Source organism: Solanum lycopersicum, chromosome 7 (genome assembly GCF_036512215.1).
Source record: "Solanum lycopersicum chromosome 7, SLM_r2.1".
Lineage (NCBI taxonomy): Eukaryota > Viridiplantae > Streptophyta > Magnoliopsida > Solanales > Solanaceae > Solanum > Solanum lycopersicum.
The window spans coordinates 66765929-66778016 of NC_090806.1; the positions used below are offsets into that span (position 1 = coordinate 66765929).

The 12088-nt window shown below is 30.0% G+C and overlaps 3 protein-coding genes across 3 annotated transcripts; all 3 read left to right on the forward strand.

The window, feature by feature from the left end:
• The first annotated feature begins 627 nt into the window (after positions 1-627).
• On the forward strand, positions 628-2383 carry LOC543836 (glutathione S-transferase-like protein). The gene is made up of 2 exons (NM_001247228.3): positions 628-1097; positions 1891-2383. Exons 1-2 carry the CDS (start codon positions 780-782, stop codon positions 2233-2235), a joined length of 663 nt encoding a protein of 220 aa, NP_001234157.2. The 5' UTR covers positions 628-779; the 3' UTR covers positions 2236-2383.
• A 3031-nt stretch (positions 2384-5414) lies between these two features.
• LOC101245473 (probable glutathione S-transferase parC) lies at positions 5415-7404 on the forward strand. Its single transcript, XM_004243149.5, has 2 exons — positions 5415-6280; positions 6835-7404. The coding sequence occupies exons 1-2, from the start codon at positions 6104-6106 to the stop codon at positions 7174-7176; spliced, it is 519 nt and encodes a 172-aa protein (XP_004243197.1). The 5' UTR covers positions 5415-6103; the 3' UTR covers positions 7177-7404.
• Positions 7405-9328: 1924 nt separating this feature from the next.
• Positions 9329-11375, forward strand: LOC101244886 (probable glutathione S-transferase). The gene is made up of 2 exons (XM_004243147.5): positions 9329-10025; positions 10737-11375. Exons 1-2 carry the CDS (start codon positions 9702-9704, stop codon positions 11079-11081), a joined length of 669 nt encoding a protein of 222 aa, XP_004243195.2. The 5' UTR covers positions 9329-9701; the 3' UTR covers positions 11082-11375.
• The last annotated feature ends 713 nt before the right edge of the window (positions 11376-12088 follow it).

Below are 12088 nucleotides of genomic sequence, written 5' to 3' on the forward strand. Positions count from 1 at the left end.
TTTCCTCTCTCTTTTCTTCAAATTTAATTTATATTTGACTACAAACTTTGATATTGTGAAATATCATATAATTATAATATAAAATATAAATAAATAAAAAGTCTAGCTTGACAGTATTATTTTGGAATATATTTCAAACCTCCAACCATTTTTCTAAAATTTTTGCGAAAGGGACTTTGATAAACTTTTTTTTTTTTAATTAATATATAAAAGAAGATACACATATTGCTCCAGACAATGTCCACCACATACTACACTGTGCCTTAGTACATCCCAAAGATATTTGATTTAAACGTGTGATCTTAAAGCAATTTGTGAATTCTTGTATTATTATACATATTATCTAAACTTTTTTTTTTCAAATTAGTTGTCAATTTAAACAAGTAAGAGAAAAAAATTAAAACTTTAGCCTTAGTATTAATTATTCTAAAATTAAGAGACACAAGATAAAGATTAAACAAAAGTTATATAAATTGACCTCTTTGTGACGAAAGCAATGACCTATAGGCTATAGACCAATTTATTGACGAGTCAGAAGAATATCTTCGTTGAAAAATTATATTGTATATCTAAAATAAATTTTTTTTTTTTTTTTATATATGTTACATATTTTTTAATTGCTAACCTATTTTTATTTTTTTATATTTTGATGTTAAAGTTCTGGCTTGGCCAACTTAAGGCATCTACACCCCTATATATACTTCGTGTATGTATATACAACAAGCAAATCAATACTTTGGCAATTTTGAGATTTTTTTTCTTAATTCATACAAAATAAAATGGCTAATGATGAGGTGATTCTGTTGGATTTTTGGCCTAGCATGTATGGTATGAGGCTAAGGATTGCACTTGCTGAGAAAGAGATTAAATATGAGTACAGAGACGAGGATTTGAGGAACAAAAGTCCTCTGCTTTTGCAGATGAATCCTATTCACAAGAAAATCCCTGTTTTGATTCATAATGGCAAACCAATTTGTGAGTCTATCATTGGAGTTGAGTATATTGATGAAGTGTGGAAGGATAAAGCCCCTTTGCTCCCTTCTGATCCTTATGAGAGAGCACAAGCTAGGTTTTGGGCTGATTACATTGACAAGAAGGTAAATTCATAGCCCTTTCCCCTTTTCATTTTAGTATTTATTAGCCAATCTAAACTAATTTGGGATTGAAGCATTTTTCTGCTGTGTTTGTGTTGTTACAGTGGGTTAGAGTTCCACCTCGATTTGAATAGATTAGTTGTTTACTTATATGAACATAGATAATTCTCTTGCCGTGAACTAACTTTTGAAGTTGACTGAGTTAGACATATGTGTTACGTCTTTACATGATTTTAGAGTCAGATTCATTTTTGTTTGTGCTTCTAATTAATTTGAACTCATGTTGAATCAAGACATGAAGGGATGTAAAAGTGGGTTAGAGTCGCACATTAGTTGGAGAATGAACTTTCCTAATTATGAGCTAACTTTTAAGATTGAGTAAGGTTTAAAGTTTCATATAATATATGATATCAGAGTCAGATTCATTTCTATTTGAATTTCTGTCCCAAGAACTAGTTGGGCCTTGATGTGAAGAGTGTGTTAAGAGCCCCAAATTGTGTCGTTTATATAATTTTAGTTAATCATCACTTCACAAGCTAGACAACCCCCACCCCCCTTTCCGCGCTCTAGATGCTAAGTCGTGGTGGTGTTAGAGGTTAAATTAGTTGAAGAAATGAAATATTGTCTTGGTTAATCCTATTCCCCACTTTGTAAACCAGGACCTCCTACTCCAGATGCTCAGTCTTAGGCGTGAGGGGTTCAACATTAGTTGAAGAAATAGAATACTGTCTCAGTATAAGTTCATGTTTTGTGGCAATAAGTTTTGACCGTTTTCTTGTGTTTGTTGAAATTTCAGTTATATGCTACAGGAAGCAAGATTTATACAGCAACGGGAGACGAACAAGAGGCAGGTAAGAAAGATTTCGTAGAAATCCTTAAAGTGTTGGAGGGAGCACTTGGAGAGAAGCCTTATTATGGAGGAGATAACTTTGGTTTTGGGGATATTGCTCTCATTGGGTTCTACTGCTGGTTTCATGCTTATGAGGTTTATGGTAACTTCAGCATTGAGGCTGAGTGCCCAAACCTTGTGGCTTGGGCCAAGAGGTGCATGCAAAGGGACAGTGTGGCTAAAACTTTGCCTGACCAACATAAGATCATTGAGTTTGTAAAAATTCTTAGGGAAAAGCTTGGACTTGAATAAATAAACATATGCATATCATAGTAGTATTGAAGAAAGGCACTTCATTCTGCCTTTATCTTGTGTTGTTTCAAGATTTGAAATGTTTGTTTGGTTATAGTGTAAGTTCTATTTCTAATAGTAATAAAGGATAAGCTTGTGTCTTGTTAAATGTTGGCTTTTGTGATGAGAAGTAATTACTTTTTTTTTATCTAACACAATACTCTCTATGTTGTGTAGACCTTAGTCCATAAGTGTAGAATGTCGATATAGCGTCTAGTTATGTTAAATTATTACTCTAATATTCGACATATATGAAGAGTATAATAGTAAATTACTATCGTGTTATCTAATAACCTGATACTAAAAATCGATAATTCAATAATTTTTTTTATAAAATCATTAAAAATCTAATAAATTAATAATATTTTTTCAATTCATTTTAATGGGAGGTTTAATTTTTGCATACCACTACTTGATGACTATAAAACCCACTTCTATGTTAAAAGAGTCTACTTTGTGAGTCTACATTCTATAAGTGTGAGATTGATAATTTGATTCAAGTTGGTAAGGAAAATGTACCACAAATACTCATTTTTTTTTAAAAAAAATAAATTTATCCAATTCGGACACAACTTATGACTTACATGATAAGAAATAATAAAATTTGCGTATCAATTTACAATTTTGGCTGGTGTTGGGAAGTCAAAATATATGATTGAAGTGCAATCAAATTTTTATTCAGGTACTTAAGGCATGGATGTCACAAGTGTAAATGTTGGTTTATTGATTATTTCTTTTGACTATAAACAAAAACTTATTTTGTTGAATTTCAACAATTTAATACGTACACGATTTAGTGCACAAATATACTTCAAATGATTATAATTTGAAATATAAGTTTCAAAATTTTAAAGAACGAATTCCAATCATTTTACTCCTTCCGTCCGGTATTGTTTGTCATGATTTCTTGTTTTAACGTCAAACTATAAAAATTTTGACTAACGTTTTAAGATGCATTTTTCATCATATTTATATGCAAAAAATAGTAATTTATAGTATTTTTCATCTAATTTTAAAATATCTAATTTTTTTGTTTAAAATATTCAATTAATATAATCTAATTTACCTTTGAAAATTAATCAAATTGATTTTCAATAAACGTAACACGACAAACATTTCTGAACAAAACGAGTACAATATTGATCTATTTAAGATGCACGTGACTGAAGTGCATTCAATTCTTCCATGCAGGTAAAATATGTCTACTTATTTTACCTACCAAAAATAAAAGTAGAGAAAATAGTTAAAAGTCCCTAGTATTAATTTATAGTATGATTTCAAAGTGAAAAATGCCAAAAAAAAAGGGTACATTTTAGTCATCTTTTATCTTTCGTCTCTCTCTTTTTATTTAATTTATATTTAACTAAAATCATTGACAGCATAAATATCAAATAATTGTGAAATAAAATTAAACAAAAAGTCAAGCTTGATAGTGTAGTTGGCATACATTTCAAATCCCAACCATTTTTCCGTTTTAATTAAAACCTTGCGAAAGGGACTTTGATATTTTTTTGAAAGTAAAATTATAAACCTTAAAAAATATACACATTGTTTGTTTGTACAACTCAAAGATATCTATATGAACGTGTAATCTAAAGTAATTTATAAATACTTGTATTGATTGATAGACGTTTTAAGTTTTATTTTTCGTTTTATATGTTTTTTTAATTGTTAAGGTTTTCGTTATTTGTACATGTGAAACTAGTAGTAACTTTTTTACAATTTATATATAACTCAAAAAAAAAATTTGTCCTATTTTCGTTTATGAGCAGAGCTAGAAGATGTAAGGAGATAATCTGAATCTTATTTGTTAAAAATTTACATTATATATGATCAAAATTATATATCTATACATCTAAAATCAAATATTGAATCTTCTAATTGAACTCTTAGTATATTTATTTATTTATATTTTTGATTCTTCTTTTTTTTTAAAAACAAACAAATTAAATATGACCCTATCGCTATTAAATGATGTGGTATAATATAATTTTTCTACATGATAATTAGTTAGATCTCTTTTCTACGTACTCGATAAATTCGGAAATTCATAAGTATGGTTAATAGTCTCCATCGTGAGAAATCGTGTGGACGTTATTTGCAAGTTCTATTAAGAAGAATCTTGATATTTAGAATTGTTAAAATGCTTGAAAATAGATGTTATTTGGCCATAGTAAATTGTAATTCTCTTTTCTTTTTCTTTTTTAAAATGTTTTAATGACATACGATTAAAATCAAACATTCTTTTATTTGATTTTCAAAATCTAAATAATATTATATAAATTGAGATAAAAATATTTAATCGTAAACATATTAAAAGATTTTGATGTCTTTTTTTAACGTTTTTAAAAATTTATTGTAACAAATAAATTTTGGAATAAATAAAACATTAAATTTGGCGGAGATTTCCAAGATAAAAGAGGAACAGAAAATAAATGGAATATTAAAATTGGCGAAGATTTCGAAGATAAGAAAAGGAACACGAGAACGTATAGGAGCCTCTATTTTCTGAACTTACTATTTTAAGCAGATATTTCGAATTTGAATTTCAATTAAAAAAATATTTTTTATACACTTCTAATTAAATATTTAGATATGAGTTTAAGTTTAAGAAAATACTATTATCAATCATGTTTTAGTCAGAAATAAAGATATGAATTTTGTGGGACTCTATAAGACATGTTTAATTTGAGTTGGTATTCTATAAATTGTGTTCAATTCAAATTAGAATTCTTGAAGACTATTCAACCTAAATTCTAATTTATGCCTGTATAAGGGGTACTAAATTCTATTAAAAGCATCTCAAAAATTTCATAAAGAGATTAATATCTTGAATACTCCACAAATTGATGGTTTGTTCATAAAGAGAGGCCAAATTTAAATAATCCTAATTCGAGAAATACGTCAACGGTCCTCGAATCAATGGATAAATCCTAAGAGAGTAGAATCAATGAATCAACAGAATTGCACCCGCTATTTTAATTAATAAAATTATGTTTCTTCATATTTTATTTGTATGATTTGTTTATTTTTCATATGTTTAAAATTTCTTGCAAACAAATTGGCATGTCAGTGGAACCAAATTTGTTCTTCATCTCTTCTCTTTTAAATCAAATCTGAAAATTTGAAGTCGCAAAAGTGAAGAATGAGTACTTCAAGCCTCTTCTTTGAGTTTAATCAATTCTACGCTCCGACACACCTCGAAGCAGGGGCATTTGTAGACATTGAAATTTAGTGGGATTCTACAAGACGTGTTCAATTTGAGTTGGGACTCTACAAGACAAGACGTGTAAACTACGCCACTAACGATCCATATCGTAAGAGAGTAGAATCAAGGATCAACAGTACCTGCTATTTTAATCAATAAAATTATGTTTGTTCATATTTTATTTGTATGATTTGTTTATTTTTCTTGCAAACAAAATTTACTATATATAAAATTAAATTAATCAAATTTTAATATAAATATGATTGTATGAATAAATGTAACTTTGCAAGAGACCACGTGACGAAAGCGATAACCTATAAAACCTTAGGCCGTCCAGAGAAGTCTCGAAAGACTAATGAAACTTTTTTTTACGCAACTGCAGAATCAAGTGTGAACATTCCAAATGGACCACTATATATACTACGTATATGTATGTGCTCCGTACAAATCTATACATAAAATCAAACTTTAGAATTTTATTTTATTTTCCCTTGATTTTCATACAACAAAAATGGCTAATGATGAGTTGATTTTGTTGGATTTTTGGCTGAAAAAGAGATTAAATATGAGTACAAAGAAGAAGAGGGGCTGATCAGTAACAAAAGTCCTCTGCTTTTGCAAATGAATCCTATTCACAAGAAAATCCCTGTTTTGATTCATAATGGTAAATCAATTTGTGAGTCTATTATTGGAGTTGAGTATATTGATGAAGTGTGGAAGGATAAAGCCCCTTTACTCCCTTCAGATCCTTATGAGAGGGCACAAGCTAGGTTTTGGGCTGATTACATTGACAAGAAGGTAAATTCATAGCCCTTTCCCCTTTTCATTTCAGTATTTATTAGCCAATCTAAACTAATTTGGGATTGAAGCATTTTTGTGTTGTGTTGTTAGAGTCCCACCTCGGTTGTGAATAGATTAGTTGTATCACTACTACAAGAAAAGTGTGAATTACCTAGAAATTTCATATGAAAGTTTGTAAGAAAATAAGTTCCTACGGATTTTCATACTAATCCTCATGAAAATCCCTATGTAATTCACACATTTCTTATGGTATATATTTATATGGATATGGACAATTCTTTTCTCATGAACTAATTTTTGAGATTGAGTTAATACATATATATTGTATTTTTAGTTATATGATATATGATATCAGAGTGAGGTCCATTCATGATTGAGCGGCTTAGCTAGAGTCACACATTGGTCGGAGAATGAACGGGTCATAATCAATTCATATGAATTTGGATAATTATTTTGATGGTCCAAGTTTCATATTTTTATGTCGTATTAGAGTAAGGTGTCCCTATTTACAGTTCCGGTTTATAACCATTTTCTTATTTGTGTTTGTTCAGTTGTATCGTTCTGCAAGGAAGATATGGGGAACAAAGGGAGAAGAGCAGGAGGCAGGTAAGAAAGATTTCATAGAAGTAAAAGTGTTGGAGGGAGCACTTGGAGAGAAGCCTTACTTTGGAGGAGATAATTTTGGTTTTGTGGATATTGCTTTGATTGGGTTCTATAGCTGGTTTCATTCTTATGAGACTTATGGTAACTTCAGCACAGAAGCTGAGTGTCCAAAGTTTGTGGCTTGGGCTAAGAGGTGCATGCAGAGAGACAGTGTGGCTAAGTCTTTGCCTGGCCAACATAAGGTTCTTGAGTTTGCAAAAATCCTTAGGCAAAAGTTTGGACTTGAATAAAGATATGTATATCATAATATATTAAAATAAAAAGGCACTTCATTGTGCCTTCTTATGTTGTTGTTTCAAGATTTAAAATGTTTGTTTGGTCATAGTGTAAGTGAGATCTACTTTTACTTGTTATAAAGAACTCTTAGTTTGTCTTGTTGAGGGTTGGGTTTTCTAGTCCTTGTATGTAATTCTGGGGCTTTTCCTCTTTGTATTTACAAGAAATCACTTTTTTCATGAGCATTGCATTGTCTATCACCAATAGTAACAAAGGCCCAGATCCAAACAAGTTAAGGATAAGACTATATGGTTTACTCGATTAAATGTTGTTTTGACATAGGTGCAAGTTAATCCGGAGTTGGAATTATATCTAATGATTTTGATAACTTTTGATCAACTTAAGAAATTCAAATTGCACGTCCAACATTAAACACAACTTGAATTTCACATTAATTTGATTTCAAATCATACAAACCTAAGATATTACAAATATTTGGGGAGCCTCTATTATACAAGTCCTTAATTGAAATGTATGTTTTGCCTTGTAATTCGAATTTTACTTTCACCGATGAAGGCATATATGAATAAAGTTAGTGTCAATTTGTAAATAATTTGTGACAAAAATGAGTTCTTTAACAGAGGATGTTGTATGAAGAAAAACAAAACAAAGATATGCAGGGTGTGTTTTGGTAAAAAAAAATAAAAATACTTTATACGGAGACAAGTGATTTTTTTAATTTCAAGATACGTAGACATTGAAATTTTGTGAAAATTTACAAAATGTGTTCAACTTGAGTTGAAACTCTACAAATTGTGATCAACTTAAATTAGGATTCTTGGAGGTTACTCAATCCTAAATTATGCCTATATAGAGGGTACTAAATTCTCTCAAAAATTCCATAAAGAGATGAAGATCTCGAATACTCTGCAAATTTCATAAAGAGATCGAATCATCCTAGTTCGAGAAATACAGGAGCTTTCGAATTATGGATAAATCCTAGGAGAGTAGATCAACAGAAATGTACTTGCAATTTATTTTGATCAATAAAATTATGTTTTCTCATATTTAATTTGTGATTGCAATTTATTTTCTGTCACATTAAAATTTATTACAAACAATATAATCTAATAAAATAGTATCTGATGGGATACATGGGTAGAGAGTGGAGGTACAGAGGCGGTAGAAGTGAGATGGTGAGGGGTAGGGATTGGAGATGTTGGATGTGTGTGGATAGAAGATTATGTCATATTTTAATTTCGAACTTAATATTGCATAGTTTGATCTAAATTTTGTTTTGTACACTCAATCATCGGAAACATAAGTTATTTACTATTTAAAGTTTGAAGACTTTTTATGAAATATATTTAGCTATGACTTTAGATTTGAGCATATGTGAAGAAAATGTATAAGTGATTCAACAAAGGTGTAGAGATTGTAATAAGTAAAATAAGAGCTAGAAGTAGGTTTAAGAAATCTTGGGGAGTGGGGGGTGGGGGATTAAACATAATATGAATTATGATAAACCTACCATTTACTAAATAGAAAATTTAAGATTTCTCCATATATAAAAAATGGAAATTATGAAACAATATTAATAGATAGTTGAGCATGTCTTTTCAATTTTATTAGTATTATATTAGTCTCTAATTTCTTTTTTTCAATTGTTCTAGAGACCGGTCCACATGATAAAGTGATAGCCTATAGAAAAATTATGAATAATACCAACTTAAACGTATTAATGAAAAAAAACATAATAATACCAACTTAAACGTATTAATGAAAAAAAAAACATGCAAAAAAATAATTATGTTTGTTTGATTTGCTAGCGTAAGTTCTACATTGTTTGTACCTCTTGAATTTTGTGATTTCAATTGAAAGTTTGAGTGATTTTATTTGATCGCATTGGTTATGCAATTATAAAGTATACCTATTTTTTTAAAAAGGCACATCCCTGTGCATTTTTGAAATTTAAGTAGCAATCGGGGTTCTTTCGAACCTTATTTACTGAATTTTTCTTATATTTTATATATATATATATATATATATATATATATATATATATATAAAGATTTAAATTAACTTTTAATATACATAGTAAATATTAAATTCCTTTTGATTCTTTCTATGTTTACTTATCTATATTTGAAATTTTTAATTAAAATCATGAATATTTATTGGTACATAGTTGACAAAGATGAACGACAATAAAATTTCTATATCAATTTGTTTGACATAGATAACAAGATTTTCTTACCATTTTAACTACTTCATTTGTTTTTTCTATTTGTCCTTACTAATAAATTTCAATATCCTTTACATGTTTTTTATAATATTAAATTTTATTTTAATCAAATAAAGAACTATTTGGTGAGCCTCCATTGGTGTAGATCTAGCAGGCGACGAAAGCGCTGACATATAGGTTACACGAATCCATATATTTATATGTACCACAACCATATCAGTACCACCAATTTTGAAAAAAAATATTTCTTTCGGATTAATTCATCCGCAGCATACAAAGAACTAGTACAAAGTAATGGCTAATGATGAGTTGATTTTGTTGGATTTCTGGGCTAGCATGTTTGGTATGAGGCTAAGGATTGCCCTTGCTGAAAAAGGGATTAAATATGAGTACAAAGAAGAAGAGGGACTGATCAGTAACAAAAGTGCTCTGCTTTTAGAGATGAATCCTATACACAAGAAAGTTCCTGTTTTGATTCATAACGGGAAACCAATTTGTGAGTCTATTATTGGAGTTGAGTATATTGATGAAGTGTGGAAGGATAAAGCCCCTTTGCTCCCTTCTGATCCTTATGAGAGGGCACAAGCTAGGTTTTGGGTTGATTACATTGACAAGAAGGTAAATTCATAGTACTAATTAGGATTTAATTTAGGCCAAATCTGAATTGATTTGGAATTGATCTTTCTATTTTGTGTTGTGTTTCACATTGGTTGGTTGAAGGTGAAACGTTTTTTTCTTAAGAGTCTTGGTTAATGGTGACCTAATGAGGATTAGCTTTTTTTGGAGTTAAATTAGGTGAACTCCACTTCTCTTTTGGCCCTCTTGTTGAAAATAAATTTAAATAATAAAAGTAATGTAATATCTCTTAAATAGTTTAACTTTTAAATGGATAGTCAGTCACACACTATTCGAGTCAGCAGAGGTTCTGAGATTAAATTTAAATTCCATCCATATCGAAAAGAATTTCACGTGCTTGGCACATGAAAAAAAAAGGAGATCATGATGAAAATCTAATTAAGTGATAAAATTTAGATGAGATATCACATACTTCAAACATGTTTAGTCCTACGCGTGTAGGGTATTAAAGTTTCAGACAAGTAAAAATGAAAGTGTTAATCCACACTTCATAAACTAGTGTTCTCCCTACTCCAGATGCTCAATCCTAGGTCCCAGATCCAAATGCTCAATCCTAGTTGTGTTAGAGTTTCACTAGTGTTGTCTAAGGTCCATTTTCTTAACATGAACCTGACTAGGGCTTTTATTTTAGTTTTGTGGCAATTAACAAGTGATAACTTCTTTTCTTTTTCTGTGTTTGTTTGAAATTTTCAGTTGTATGTTTCTGCAAGAAAGATATGGGGAACAAAGGGAGAAGAGCAGGAGGCAGGTAAGAAAGATTTCATAGAAGTACTTAAAGTGTTGGAGGGAGAACTTGGAGAGAAGCCTTATTTTGGAGGAGATAATTTTGGTTTTGTGGATATTGCTTTGATTGGGTTCTATAGCTGGTTTTATGCTTATGAGACTTATGGTAACTTCAGCGCAGAGGCTGAGTGTCCAAAGTTTGTGGCTTGGGCTAAGAGGTGCATGCAAAGGGACAGTGTGGCCAAGTCTTTGCCTGACCAACATAAGGTCCTTGAGTTTATACAAATGCTAAGGCGGAAGTTTGGAATTGAATAAACATATGCATAATAATGTGTATTTGAATAAAGCACTTCATTTTGCCTTGTTGAGTTGTTTCAAGATTTGAAATTGTTTGTTCTTTTGGTCATAGTGTAAGTTCTGCTTTTACTTTTGAATTTTGTGTCTTCATCTGAACTTGTTACTTTGACTGGATGATTGATATGAGTGATTTGATGTTTGGTTTTGCGATTATTGCATCATAATGATTTGCTTTTTTTTTAAAAAAAAGGTTCTTTGATTTGTGCCTTTTTGAGTTGTAATTTCAATGTTTGAAATCTTTTTTAGGCCAAATTTTTTCTTTTTTACCTTTCCGTAGGAGCTTCTATCCTTTTGATCCGAACTCATAACTTTCGAGTTGAAAGTGAAGAGTACTTACCATCTGAACAACTCTCTCTTATCGACTATAGTGTAAGTGATCAGTTTTAAAGTTTTAAATGACTGGCTAAACTCTAAATAAAGTTGAACTTTTGATTGAAATCTAAATAGCAACCCTAAAAGGACTATCCATGTACTCCCAGAAAGGGGAGACAAGGAAGAAGACTGGGAGTTGGAAGTTACACCCAAGGATCCTCAAAAGTCTGGAACTTGTTACATTTGAATTTTCTTTTGTGAAAATTACGACTCTTCATTATTAAATTATGAGATATAATTTATTAGTAATGACGTTGTGGTTGAGAATGATGAGTGAGTTATATAAATAATAATATTGTATAATACTAATGATAGTCAATAATAATGAACAATTGACAATAATGATAAAGGAATGAAATTTGATGTACTACTCTTTTTATCAAAACCAATCTAGTCAAGTAATTTGGATTGAAGTTTAAGAAGGTTATTATTTTTAAAATTTATGATTATAAAATTACAACGCTTATATGAATATAATATTTTCACACCATGTGACGAAAGCGGTGACCAGTAGACTAATTATTACGGAACATATTATAAAGTAGTACGATGAAGTATATAATGAAAAATAATGGACCACGTGACGAAAGCAA

Excerpts from the sequence above, each read along its gene's own strand:
- LOC543836 (NM_001247228.3), top strand. The coding sequence starts at position 780 with ATGGCTAATGATGAGGTGATTCTGTTGGATTTTTGGCCTAGCATGTAT. Across the intron at positions 1,098-1,890 it reads CTGATTACATTGACAAGAAG|TTATATGCTACAGGAAGCAA; the intron begins GTAAATTCATAG and ends TTGAAATTTCAG.
- LOC101245473 (XM_004243149.5), top strand. The coding sequence starts at position 6,104 with ATGAATCCTATTCACAAGAAAATCCCTGTTTTGATTCATAATGGTAAA. Across the intron at positions 6,281-6,834 it reads CTGATTACATTGACAAGAAG|TTGTATCGTTCTGCAAGGAA; the intron begins GTAAATTCATAG and ends GTGTTTGTTCAG.
- LOC101244886 (XM_004243147.5), top strand. The coding sequence starts at position 9,702 with ATGGCTAATGATGAGTTGATTTTGTTGGATTTCTGGGCTAGCATGTTT. Across the intron at positions 10,026-10,736 it reads TTGATTACATTGACAAGAAG|TTGTATGTTTCTGCAAGAAA; the intron begins GTAAATTCATAG and ends TGAAATTTTCAG.